The 12,417-nt window shown below is 47.7% G+C and overlaps 1 protein-coding gene across 4 annotated transcripts in view; it reads right to left on the bottom strand.

Moving 5' to 3' along the window:
* Positions 1-9,310: 9,310 nt before the first annotated feature.
* NUBP1 (NUBP iron-sulfur cluster assembly factor 1, cytosolic) overlaps positions 9,311-12,417 on the bottom strand; it is a 52,858-nt gene continuing 49,751 nt past the window's right edge. For all 4 annotated transcript variants that reach the window (XM_073542839.1, XM_073542840.1, XM_073542841.1 and 1 more), the window contains one exon: positions 9,311-9,697. In XM_073542839.1, coding sequence (XP_073398940.1) covers positions 9,666-9,697 — 32 coding nt within the window. In that variant the 3' untranslated portion in view covers positions 9,311-9,665. The remainder of the gene's footprint in view (positions 9,698-12,417) is intronic.

Here is a 12,417-nt window from a genome sequence, read left to right as displayed (position 1 = left end):
GCTCTCCTCGGCAGTTATTCCCTAATATCTGCAGCCAATCAGTGCAGTTTACTTATGCCCAACCCTTCAGGGGATCTCTGCTTCAGGCCCACCGCTACCTATTACGCCTGTGCGCGCTGTAAAAAGAAGTGGGCATCGGGTCAGTCGTCCCCATTCTGCCCCCCCTGCAGTCCTTCAAATATGTCAGCATCTCAGGAACGCACAGAGTCCCGGGCGGAGGGCGCTCTTCCCTCCTCTCTCCCCCCGGAGTGGGCCGTTACAATGTCACAGTCTGTTTCTGACTTGACAAAAGTATCACAGTCGCTGGTCCAGGTCTTAGAACGATTACCTCAGCTATCCTCAGCCACCTCTGCCCCGACCACCTCCCGGGGTGAGTCGTCCGCACCTGACCGCGACCTTCAGAGAGACAGACAGGGAAGGACTTCTAGGAAGCGGGCTCTGTCCACTACGTCTTCGAGCTCGCAGGGCCCTTCCGCTCCCAGGCCTCCTTCTCCTTCCTCGGATGACAACCTTCAGTCAGGCGAGGATTCTCATTCAGAAGCTAGCTCAGAGGGGAACAGCGTTTCTAAAACGCGGGACATGGTCGATAGTCTTATTATTATTATTTATTGTTCTAGCGCCATTTATTCCATGGCGCTTTACATGTGAGGAGCGGTATACATAAAAACAAGTACAATAATCTTAAACAATACAAGTCATAACTGGTACAGGAGGAGAGAGGACCCTGCCCGCGAGGGCTCACAATCTTCAAGGGATGGGTGATAATACAGTAGGCGAGGGTAGAGCTGGTCGTGCAGCGCTTTGGTCGATCGGTGGTTACTGCAGGTTATAGGCTTGTCGGAAGAGGTGGGTCTTCAGGCTCTTTTTGAAGGTTTCGATGGTAGGTGAGAGTCTGATATGTTGTGGTAGAGAGTTCCAGAGTAGGGGTGATGCGCGAGAGAAATCTTGTATGCGATTGTGGGAAGAGGAGATCTTGTGAGGATCGGAGGTTGCGTGCAGGAAAGTACCGGGAGACGAGGTCACAGATGTATGGAGGAGACAAGTTGTGGATGGCTTTGTATGTCATGGTTAGGGTTTTGTAATGGAGTCTCTGGGCAATTGGGAGCCAGTGAAGGGATTGACAGAGGGGAGAAGCTGGGGAATAGCGGGGGGACAGGTGGATTAGTCGGGCAGCAGAGTTTAGAATAGATTGGAGGGGTGCGAGAGTGTTTGAGGGGAGGCCACAGAGCATGAGGTTGCAGTAGTCAAGGCGAGAGATGATGAGGGCATGGACTAGGGTTTTTGCAGATTCTTGGGTGAGGAATGAACGGATGCGTGAAATATTTTTGAGTTGAAGTCGGCAGGAAGTGGAAAGGGTTTGGATATGTGGTTTGAAGGAGAGATCAGCGTCAAGGATTACTCCGAGGCAGCGAGCTTGTGGGACTGGGGAGAGTGGGCAGTCATTTACTGTAATTGATAGGTTCGTAGGGGGGGTCACGTGAGATGGGGGAAAGATGATGAATTCTGTTTTGTCTATGTTGAGTTTCAGATATCTAGTGGAGAAGAAGGATGAAATAGTGGACAGACATTGAGGGATTCTGGTTAGTAGGGAGGTGATATCTGGTCCAGAGATGTAGATCTGTGTGTCATCAGCATAAAGATGATACTGAAAGCCATGAGATTCTATGAGCTGTCCCAGGCCAAAGGTGTAAATAGAGAACAGCAGGGGCCCAAGGACTGAACCTTGTGGGACTCCGACAGATAGGGGGCGAGGTGAGGAGGTGGTGTGTGAGTGGGAGACGCTGAATGTCCGGTCTGTTAGGTATGATGAGATCCAGGAGAGGGCCAAGTCTGTGATGCCGAGGGATGAGAGGGTCTGTAATAATAGGGAATGGTCCACTGTGTCAAAGGCAGCCGACAGGTCCAGGAGGAGGAGGACAGAGTAGTGTCGCTTGCTCTTGGCAGTTAAGAGGTCATTGGTGACCTTAGTAAGGGCAGTTTCAGTGGAGTGGTGTGACCGGAAGCCAGATTGTAAGCGGTCGAAGAGGGAGCAAGAAGAGAGATGGGAGGACAGTTCAAGGTAGACGTGTTGTTCCAGTAGCTTGGAGGCGTATGGGAGAAGTGATATAGGGCGATAGCTAGATACAGAGGATGGGTCAAGAGAGGGCTTTTTGAGGATAGGTGTGATGGAGGCATGTTTAAAGCTTGAGGGGAAAACACCAGTTGTTAGTGATAGGTTGAAGAGATGGGTTAGGGTTGGGATGAAGACTGTGGTGAGGTTTGGGATGAAGTGGGATGGGATCGGGTCGAGTGCACAGGTGGTGAGATGTGATCTTGAGAGTAGAGTGGAGAGTCGATCTTCTGTAATGGTGGAGAAGTTGGTTTTGAAGGTGGAGGGCTGGGAAGTCGGGAGGAAGGGCTCTGGGGGTTGTTGACCAAAACTGTCCCTGATGTTATCAATTTTCTGCTTGAAAAATGAGGCAAAGTCTTCAGCTGAGATGAGTGGGGAGGGAGGAGGTGCTGGGGGGCGGAGGAGAGAATTGAAGGTGTTGAATAACTGTTTAGGGTTGTGAGACAGGGAGGATATGAGAGATGAGAAGTAGGTTTGTTTAGCTGTGGCGAGTGTGGTCTTGAAAGTAGTGAGGGACTGTTTGAATGCGATGAAGTGCTCGTTGGAGTGGGATCTTTTCCATCTGGGCTCAGCAGCCCTGGAAGCTCACCTCAGCTCTTTGGTCAGGCTGGTGTGCCAGGGCTGTCTGTTGATTTTGCGAGTTTTGGTATGTGTAAGTGGGGCAGCGGATTCCAAAGCTACAGCTATTGTGGTGTTATATAGAGCGGCAGCGTCATCCGCATTGTGTAAGGAACTTATATCTGTAAGAGGGAGGAGGGATTCAGAGAATGAGTGTAGGTCAAGGTGTTTAAGATTCCTGCGAGGGTGTGAAAGTTTGTGGGGTGGGGATTGTAGACATGGAGTGAAGAGGGAAGAGAATGTGAGCAGGTTGTGGTCAGAGAGAGGAAGAGGTGAGTTAGAGAGGTTAGATAGGGAGCAGAGGCGGGTGAAGATGAGGTCCAGTGTGTGGCCATCTTTGTGGGTGGCTGTAGAAGACCATTGAGTGAGGCCGAAGGAGGAAGTGAGAGATAGAAGTTTAGTGGCAGCTGAGAGGGAAGTGTCAATGGGGATGTTGAAGTCGCCCATGATGATAGTAGGGATGTCCGCGGAAAGGAAATGAAGTAACCAGGTGGTGAAGTGGTCAAAGAAGGTGGTGGCTGGCCCTGGGGGGCGGTAGATGACAGCCAGTTGGAGGTTGGAGGGGGAGTAGATGCGCACAGAGTGCACCTCAAAGGAAGGGAGGGTAACAGAGGGTGGCAGTGGGATTGGGGTGAAGGAGCAGGTATCTGACAGGAGAAAACCAACTCCTCCACCATGTTTGCTGCTGGGGCGGGGGGTGTGAGAAAGGTGGAAGCCGCCATACGAAAGTGCAGCAGGAGAGGCTGTGTCAGAAGGGGTGAGCCAGGTTTCGGTGATGGCGAGGAAGGAAAGTTTGGTAGTAACAAAAAGATCATGGATGTAGGAAAGCTTGTTGCAGACAGAGCGAGCGTTCCACAGAGCTCCTGTTAGTGGGACTGGGGAAGCGGGGGCTGGGTGAATGGGTATAAGGTTGGAGAGGTTACGGAAGGTTGTGATAGAGTGTGGATGGGAGGTAGAAATGACTGTGGGAATGTGGTGAGGAGGACCAGGATTTGGAGAGATATCACCAGCAGTGAGAAGGAGCAGAGAAAGTGTTAGCAGGTGGGAGCAGGAGAGGGCATGAGGGGGCTGTCTGTGTTTGGAGACAGAGGATTGTATGTTAAGGAACAGTTTTGAAGCGGAGGTGAGGTGGATGGGGAGGATTGAAGAAGAGATGAACAGTTCCTTACTAGGAGTAGGGATTAGGGGAATTAGCAGAAAGTGAAGGATTATTGGGGTGAAAGTGAAAACAAACAGAAACATTGTTTACAGTGACTGTGTCAAGTTACCTTCAGTTCCCTTCTGGTTCAATTCTGGTTTTAATTCTTAAATTAATCTTCACACTTCTAGAACACACTTATATGAATCACAATGCAGACTGAAGTCTATGCAGACTTGTGCTCTGCAATATATGTACAACTAAGTGCAGTCAGGTGTGAAGCAGAGAGGAGTGGTCTCTGCTCTTCTTGGTCAGACAATTAAGAGTGGACCAGATGTATATGATCAAGCCAGAGTAAACAAGGTCATAAATAACACTGGGGTAAGCTGGGGTTAGCTGAAAGGCATACCATGTGAATGCTAGTTGCAGAGGCAAGTCTATGTGCAAAGCTGGGTGATGCACTGTGTGTCCTTCATAGACAGCAGGAGAGCAGGAGAGCAGGGTGGATGGACATACCATGTGAATGCTAGGTGCAGAGGCAAGTCTATGTGCAAAGCTGGGTGATGCACTGTGTGTCCTTCATAGACAGACAGCAGCTATCTTCCAAACACTAAAACTTAAACAGGATGAGGCTCCAACTCAGGAAAGCTCTGTTCTCCTTAGACGAGCCAGACCTCCGTCTCGAACCTTTCCCAATCACAACGATTTCGACACTACCTTATCCAAACACTGGGAGCGCCCTGAGCAACGTTTCTCAGGCCGCAAGTACTTGGACGTTCTGTACCCCTTTGACGCAGAACTGCTCTCAAAGTGGTCCAAGGCTCCCGAGGTAGATCCTCCAGTTTCCCGGATAGCCTCAAAAACGGTGCTCTCTCTGCCAGACGGGGCATCGCTCAAAGATCCTACTGACAGGCAGATTGAATCTCTGGCTAAGTCTATCTTTGAGGCATCTGGCGCCTCTCTCTGCCCTATTTTCGCATCCGCCTGGGTGGCAAAGGTCATTTCCGCTTGGGCAAAAATTCTTCGCAGAGGCATCTTAGCGTCAGCTCCTCAAGACGAATTGGCAGATCTTGCAGATCAGATTAACCAGGCGGGAAAATACCTTTTGGCCGCCTCCTTGGACGCGGCCGGCTGCGTAGCAAGGGCTAACAGCAACATAGTAGCTGTACGCCGAGTCCTTTGGCTAAAGTCATGGAATGCGGACACTACTTCGAAAAAGTCACTTACCAATCTGCCATTCCATGGCTATAGGCTCTTTGGAGCAAAGCTGGATCAGATAATTTCCGATGCCACTGGAGGTAAAAGTACTTCGCTTCCCCAGTCTCGACCAAAACGTCCTTTCAACAGAAGGGGGTTTCGACCGTTCAGGCCCTTTCGTCCCTTCTCTGCCACGGAGAGAGCCACTCAACAGGAACGGCCGCCTGCCACCAGGGAGCGGGATCAGAGGAAACCTTCCTACAAACCCGCTCCTCGCTGGAGATCTAGAGGTCAATATTCCAGATCTGCAGGAGCAAATTCCGGCAGATTTTCGTCTAAGTGACGGGTCACCCCCACCTGGAATTTCTTCCAGGGTGGGAGGCAGACTTTCCTTTTTCACAGATGCTTGGCTGTCCGTTGTCGATGACGCTTGGGTCAGAGAACTCGTCGCATCCGGTTACAAAATCGAATTTGCTTCACTCCCGAACAGACGGTTTTTCCGGTCACGGCCTCCGCGACAGCGGGCCCAGATTCCGGGTTTTCTGCAGGCCATTTCCTCCCTTCTTTCCGCCGGAGTCATTGTTCCCGTTCCCTCAGACGAACGGTTTTCCGGGTTCTACTTCAATCTCTTTGTAGTCCCGAAGAAAGACGGCTCTCTTCGTCCTATTCTGGACCTCAAATTGCTCAATCGCCACGTGAAGATTCTTCATTTCAGGATGGAGTCTCTTCGGTCGGTGATTGCTTCCATGGAGCCCGGGGAATTTCTCTGCTCGGTGGACATTCGGGATGCCTATCTGCACATTCCAATTTGTGTGCAACATCAGAAGTATCTTCGATTTGCGTTTCAGGGAGACCACTTTCAGTTCACAGCTCTTCCTTTCGGCCTGGCTTCAGCGCCCCGGGTTTTCACGAAGGTGATGGCGACCGTCATGGCCATCCTTCGCTCCAGAGGGATCCTCATCATCCCTTATCTGGACGATCTTTTGATCAAGAGTTCGTCTCGCCAGGACTGTCTCCGGAGCCTTCAGATAACCCTGGACACTCTCAGCCGCCTAGGTTGGCTGGTCAACAAGGAGAAGTCCATTCTGATCCCCACCCAGCGTCTGACCTTTCTGGGTATGGAATTCGACACGGAGCTAGCCCGTGTTTTTCTTCCAAAGGAAAAATTTACAACTCTGTCCAAGGGCATCAGAACTCTCAAGAGGCTTGCTCCCATTCCCATTCGGTTCTGCATGAAGGTCCTGGGAAAGATGGTGGCCTCCATGGAAGCAGTGCCCTTTGCGCAGTTTCATCTTCGCCCCCTCCAGCTGTCTCTGCTTTCAGCCTGGGACAAGACCACTATGTCCTTGGACCGTCCTATTCGGCTTCCTCTCAGAATGAGGCAGTCTCTCACTTGGTGGCTACGGCCAGCGTCAGTTCTCCAAGGGAGGTCCTTTCTTCCTCCTCAGTGGCAAATCATCACCACAGATGCGAGCCTTCTAGGATGGGAGCCGTGTTCCATCAGAAAGCGGCCCAAGGCCACTGGAAGCCACAGGAGTCTCTCCTCCCAATCAATCTTTTGGAGATCAGGGCTATTTTCCTGGCCCTTCTTCATTGGCAGCCCCTCCTCTCCGGCAAGCCGGTCCGTATTCAGTCGGACAACGCCACGGCCGTGGCGTACATAAACCATCAGGGGGGCACGCGCAGTAAACAAGTAATGTCAAAAGTGGCCAAGATATTACGCTGGGCAGAACGTTACGTTCCGACAATCTCCGCCGTCCATATTCCAGGGGTGGAAAATTGGGCAGCCGACTTTGAGTCGCCAGGGCCTAGCGTCCGGCGAATGGTCCTTGCACCCCGCGGTTTTCTCTCAGATATGCGACCGTTGGGGCACCCCGGATGTCGATCTCATGGCATCTCGGATGAACCACAAGGTGCCGCAGTTCGTAGCCAGGTCCAGGGACCCTCTAGCCGTCGCATGCGACGCACTGGTGACTCCGTGGTCCCAGTTTCAACTTCCGTATCTGTTCCCGCCTCTGGCATTGATCCCTCGGGTGGTCAAAAAGATAAAATCGGAAGGCGTACCAGTGATTCTAGTCGCTCCAGATTGGCCAAGACGGCCTTGGTACGGGGAACTGGTCAACATGCTCGCGGACGTTCCCTGGAGGCTTCCGGACCGTCCAGATCTTCTCTCGCAAGGCCCCCTTTACCACGAGAATTCTCAGTCTCTGAGTTTGACGGCATGGCCATTGAGACCGCAATTCTGAAGGAATCAGGTCTGTCCAGTCAGGTTATTCAAACTATGATTAGAGCCAGGAAACCAGCCTCTTCCCGCATTTACTATAGGTACTGGAATGCTTTTTTCCATTGGTGCGATGATAACAGAGTCTTCCCAATGTCTTTTTCTATCCCGTCTATCCTGGGGTTTCTTCAGGCTGGGTTAGACGCGGGTCTGTCCCTCAGTACGCTCAAGGGCCAGGTTTCCGCTCTCTCTATCCTCTTCCAAAGAGAGCTAGCTTCTCTACCACAGGTCAAGACCTTTCTACAAGGGGTTTCCCACGTGGCTCCTCCTCATCATTCGCCAATAGACCCGTGGGATCTCAACCTCGTCCTTAGCGCGCTCCAGAAGGCGCCGTTCGAGCCTCTCCAGGACATTCCTTTGTCCCTTCTCTCTTGGAAGGTCACCTTTTTGATCGCCATTTCATCCATCAGAAGAGTTTCTGAATTGGCGGCCTTGTCATGTCGTTCCCCTTACCTCATTCTCCATCAGGACAAAGCCGTTCTCAGGCCCGTTCCTTCTTTTCTTCCAAAGGTGGTTTCCGCTTTCCATATCAATGAGGACATCGTCCTTCCTTCCTTTTGTCCGGCTCCATCTCATCCTCTTGAGAAGTCTCTCCACAAACTGGACGTAGTTAGAGCCCTGCGTGTCTATCTTGCCAGGACCTCTTCCTTTCGTCTGTCCGATTCCTTGCTGGTCATCTCTGAAGGTCGCCAGAAGGGCCTTCCGGCTTCCAAATCCACGATCGCTCGCTGGATTCGTTCTACCATTCTGGAAGCGTATCGTCTTCAGGAAAAGCGAGTAAGAGCTCATTCCACCTGGGCTGTGGCGGCTTCGTGGGCTGCTCATCACTAGGCCTCGGCCATGCAAATTTGCAAGGCTGCAACCTGGTCATCTTTGCACACCTTCACGAGGTTCTACAGGGTTCATACCCAGGCTTCGTCTGATGCTGTGGTTGGTAGGAAGGTTCTGCAGGCGGCGGTGGCTCACCGGCCGACCTGAGCCTTTCGGTTACATTCGTCCTTTTTGCTGTTCCCACCCTTGGGACTGCTTTGGGACGTCCCATGGTATTCTGTGTCCCCCAATAAGGCGATAAAGAAAGATGGATTTTTGGTTCTTACCGTAAAATCTTTCTTGGAGCCTTCATTGGGGGACACAGCACCCTCCCTTTTTAAGTTGTACCGTGTTGGGTCTTAGAGTCCCTTGTTGGGTTGGTACATATGGTTCGAGTTTTTCTCGTTGCTTCTCCTACTGCTTTTTCACCAACTGAGGTGCTTGGTGCCTGTCGGTGGGTGTATACTGCCGGGGAGGAGCTAATTTTCTTGTTTTTGCATAGTGTCAGCCTCCTAGCAGCAGCAGCATACACCCATGGTATTCTGTGTCCCCCAATGAAGGCTCCAAGAAAGAGATTTTACGGTAAGAACCAAAAATCCATCTTTTCATAGGTGACAGCTTCCCTTTAAGGCTTGTCCCACTTTTAAGTATAGATTTCAACATCTAGGTAGATTAATTTTATAGGGGTTCATAGCTTCAATCCCTTTACACTGAATTATCAGATTCTTTTTATGTACTGACCTTACTAAGGGATTATTCTTGGGGTTATCTGGTTCCCTGAAAAATGGCCCATAGGCTGGATCTGCGGTAAAAAAAAACCCCAAAACAAGCAGTGCTTCCCTACTGACACCCCCCGCCACTCCAGGAAGGTCTCTCTGCTATTCCCAGTAGTTCCTCATTGATACGGCTGTAGTGGTAATGTTAAATCTACAGCCCATGACCCCTACGGCCAATCACTGGGCTCAGCAATCTTACTTTTAGCATGGTTAATAAGCCCAGTGATTGGTCGCAGCGGTCACATATAGGCATGACGTAACCAATGCAGAACTGTAAACAAACCCAGCGTAGAGGCGGTGCTTTAGAAGCAGGGGCTTCATCCACACTTACTAGATATCAGCCCCTAGCTCTTTTGCACTCATTAACACAGAAAAAAAAATTATCCAAATCATCCGATATTCTTTATTTTGGCTGCAATGACCACATTTGATCTGATCCATTAGTTTTCTTCTGTCTCGGTCTTGTAATCCTCACAGTATTTCGGGTCCACCTGCTTTCTGTTACCCATCAGATTCTTATCCTCCTTGCTCGGCGTCGACAGATTCTTATCTGAATAGTCCAGGACTTTTCTAAAGCAATATGTCAATGCCTAGGAAATGACAACTTTTCGCCATGAAGCTACCCCGGTTTTACAAAACAACTTTCTCCTGCCACAGATTTAGTTACTGGAATATTAAAAATCACTTGGTGGAAAAAAAACAAAAAACTATTTCTTAAATTAGGAAAATGGATCGTTATGGTCTGTGAGAACAAAAATCTTGAATTTCTGTGGGAAACAATAAAAAAAAAGCGATATTAGAAAAGGATAGTAATTAGTGATGAGCAATGTGCTGGCATAAGGTGTTATCCGAGCATGCTCGGGTGATAACCGAGTGTCTTCAGAGTGCTCCAATAATGTGTTTGAGTCCCTGTGTCTGCATGTCTTGCGGCTGTTTGACAGGAGCAACACATGCAGGGATCGTCTAACAATCAGCCAATCCCTATGTGTGGCGGCTGTTGAACAGCTGGGAGACAGGAGCGGGGACTCAAACCTATTTTTTGACACTCTTAGTAGTTACGAGCATACTCTGATTACACCTTATCAGAGCACATTTGCTCATCACTATTCGTTATAGCTCTGCTCAATTTTATTTTGCCTTTTGGACTAGTTGCCCTTTAAAGAGAACACGTCATCAGGATTTTATACCCCAAACATTTTCTCGTGCAGTGGGTGGCCCTGCACCTACAGCTCTCGCCTTTCTCCCTATTCCTTGCAGGCTGCCTGCTTTCTAGAGACAGGAGGCAGGAAGCAGGTGGGCAATAGGGAAAAAGGTAGGAGAGATACAAGTACGGACAATCCCAATCCACTGCAAATTATATACTTAGGAGTTGCAACTATAGATTTCTCTAAATGAGTAAAACGGATTTACTCCGCATTAGTGCTTTACCTACATGCCATTAGTTTATGGTATAAAATGCTGACGACAGGTTTTCTTTAAAAGGGGAAGTCCCATCTTCCAAGATCCTATCCCAATATGTAGTAGGTGTAATAATAATAGCAAATACCTCCAGTACAGTTCTTCTGATTAGCTATGTTGCTTACCCCAAGTGCAGGGCATTGCAGTAGCTTAGGAAACCATGGTTATGACCACTAACAACTAACTATATGAATGGTTTGAACCATGGATCCTGAATGCAACTGCCATGCCCTGCACATGGGGTAAGTGACATAGTCAATCAAAAGAACTATACTACACTGCTAATTGGAGAGATTTGCTAATACTATTATTATTACACCTATTGTACATGGAGATGGGATTTAAGCCTCATTCACTCATTGTAGGTTTAGTCGTTATTTTCCATCAGTATCTTGAAACCAAAAATCAGTAGTGGATGTAAACAGAAGTATAGGTAAGGGGCCATCACTGATTTAAAAGGGTCTTCCTGCAGATTAACCCCCTAAACAACCTAAGGATATTTCATTTTCATGCTTTGGTTTTGTTCCTGCCCTTGTTCCAAGAACCAGAACTTTATTTTCACATCTGCATTCCTGTATGTGGGTTATTGTTTTTTTTTTTGCAGGGCAAAATCGCACGATAAACGAAAGAGCAAAAAAAAAAAAAAAAAAAAAAATCAATAATTGCAATTGTTCTGACTTTTGTGTTTATAACATTCACAATGCAGTGGGAAAAAAAAAAAAAAGATATGGCAACGTCATTTGCCAAAATCAGTATTATGATCAAGGTGATGCCAAACTTTTACCTTTTTTTTTTCCCCCTAAATTTTAGTGTTGAAAAATAAATTTGAAATTTGTAAAAATAAATATATATTTTGTTTGTGTCGCCATATTTTGAGACGGATGCCTTTATTTTCGTCCCTGGAGTTGTGTTTGCATGCTGATCTAACATTTTTATTGATACCTTTGGGTACATATGACGCTTTGATCATTTTTTGTAATTTTGGGAAAAGTGAAGTTTTGATTTTTTTCTCTTCGTCATTTAATGTACGTAATATACGGGTTAAATCAATTTATATATTTTCATAGACTGGACTTTTTTGGACACTAAAAACAAATGAAAAAAAAAAAAAAATTTTAAGGCCTTCATTTTTAAATGGGAAATAAAGAGGGGTAATTAAAATTTTTATATTTTTAAAAACATTTTAAGTTTATTTTTTAGTTCCTTTAAGGAGCTTGAATTTGCGATCCTTCAATTGCTTATACTACAGTGCCTTGCAAAAGTATTCGGTCCCCTGGAACTTTTCAACCTTTTCCCACACATCATGCTTCAAACCTAAAGATACCAAATGTAAATTTTTGGTGAAGAATCAACAGCAAGTGGGACACAATTGTGAAGTTGAGCGAAATTTATTGGTTATTTTAAATTTTTGTGGAAATTCAAAAACTGAAAAGTGGGGCATGCAATATTATTCAGCCCCTTTACCTTCAGTGCAGCAAACTCACTCCAGAAGTTCATTGTGGATCTCTGAATGATCCAATGTTGTCCTAAATGACTAATGACGATAACTATAATCCACCTGTGTGTAATCAAGTCTCCGTATAAATGCACCTGCTCTGTGATAGTCTCAGGGTTCTGTTTGAAGCACAGAGCATCATGAAGACCAAGGAACACAACATGCAGGTCCGTGATACTGTTGTGGAGAAGTTTAAAGCCAGATTTGGATACAAAATGATTTCCAAAACTTTAAACATCCCAAGGAGCACTGTGCAAGCGATCATATTGAAATGGGAGAATCATACCACTGCAAATTTACCAAGACCCGGCTGTCCCTCTAAACTTTCATCTCAAGGAGAAGACTGATCAGAGATACAGCCAAGAGGCCCATGATCACTCTGGATTAACTGCAGAGATCTACAGCTGAGGTGGGACAGTCTGTCCATAGGACAACAATCAGTCGTACACTGCACAAATCTGGCCTTTATGGAAGAGTGTCAAGAAGAAAGCTATTTCTCAAAGATAACCATAAAAAGTGTCATTTAAAGTTTGC

This window comes from Dendrobates tinctorius, unplaced genomic scaffold (genome assembly GCF_039654945.1).
Source record: "Dendrobates tinctorius isolate UK_male_01 unplaced genomic scaffold, ASM3965494v1 ptg000129l, whole genome shotgun sequence".
Classification (NCBI taxonomy): domain Eukaryota; kingdom Metazoa; phylum Chordata; class Amphibia; order Anura; family Dendrobatidae; genus Dendrobates; species Dendrobates tinctorius.
The sequence above is the reverse complement of the archived record's forward strand: the minus strand, read 5'-3'. Positions and strand labels throughout refer to the sequence as shown.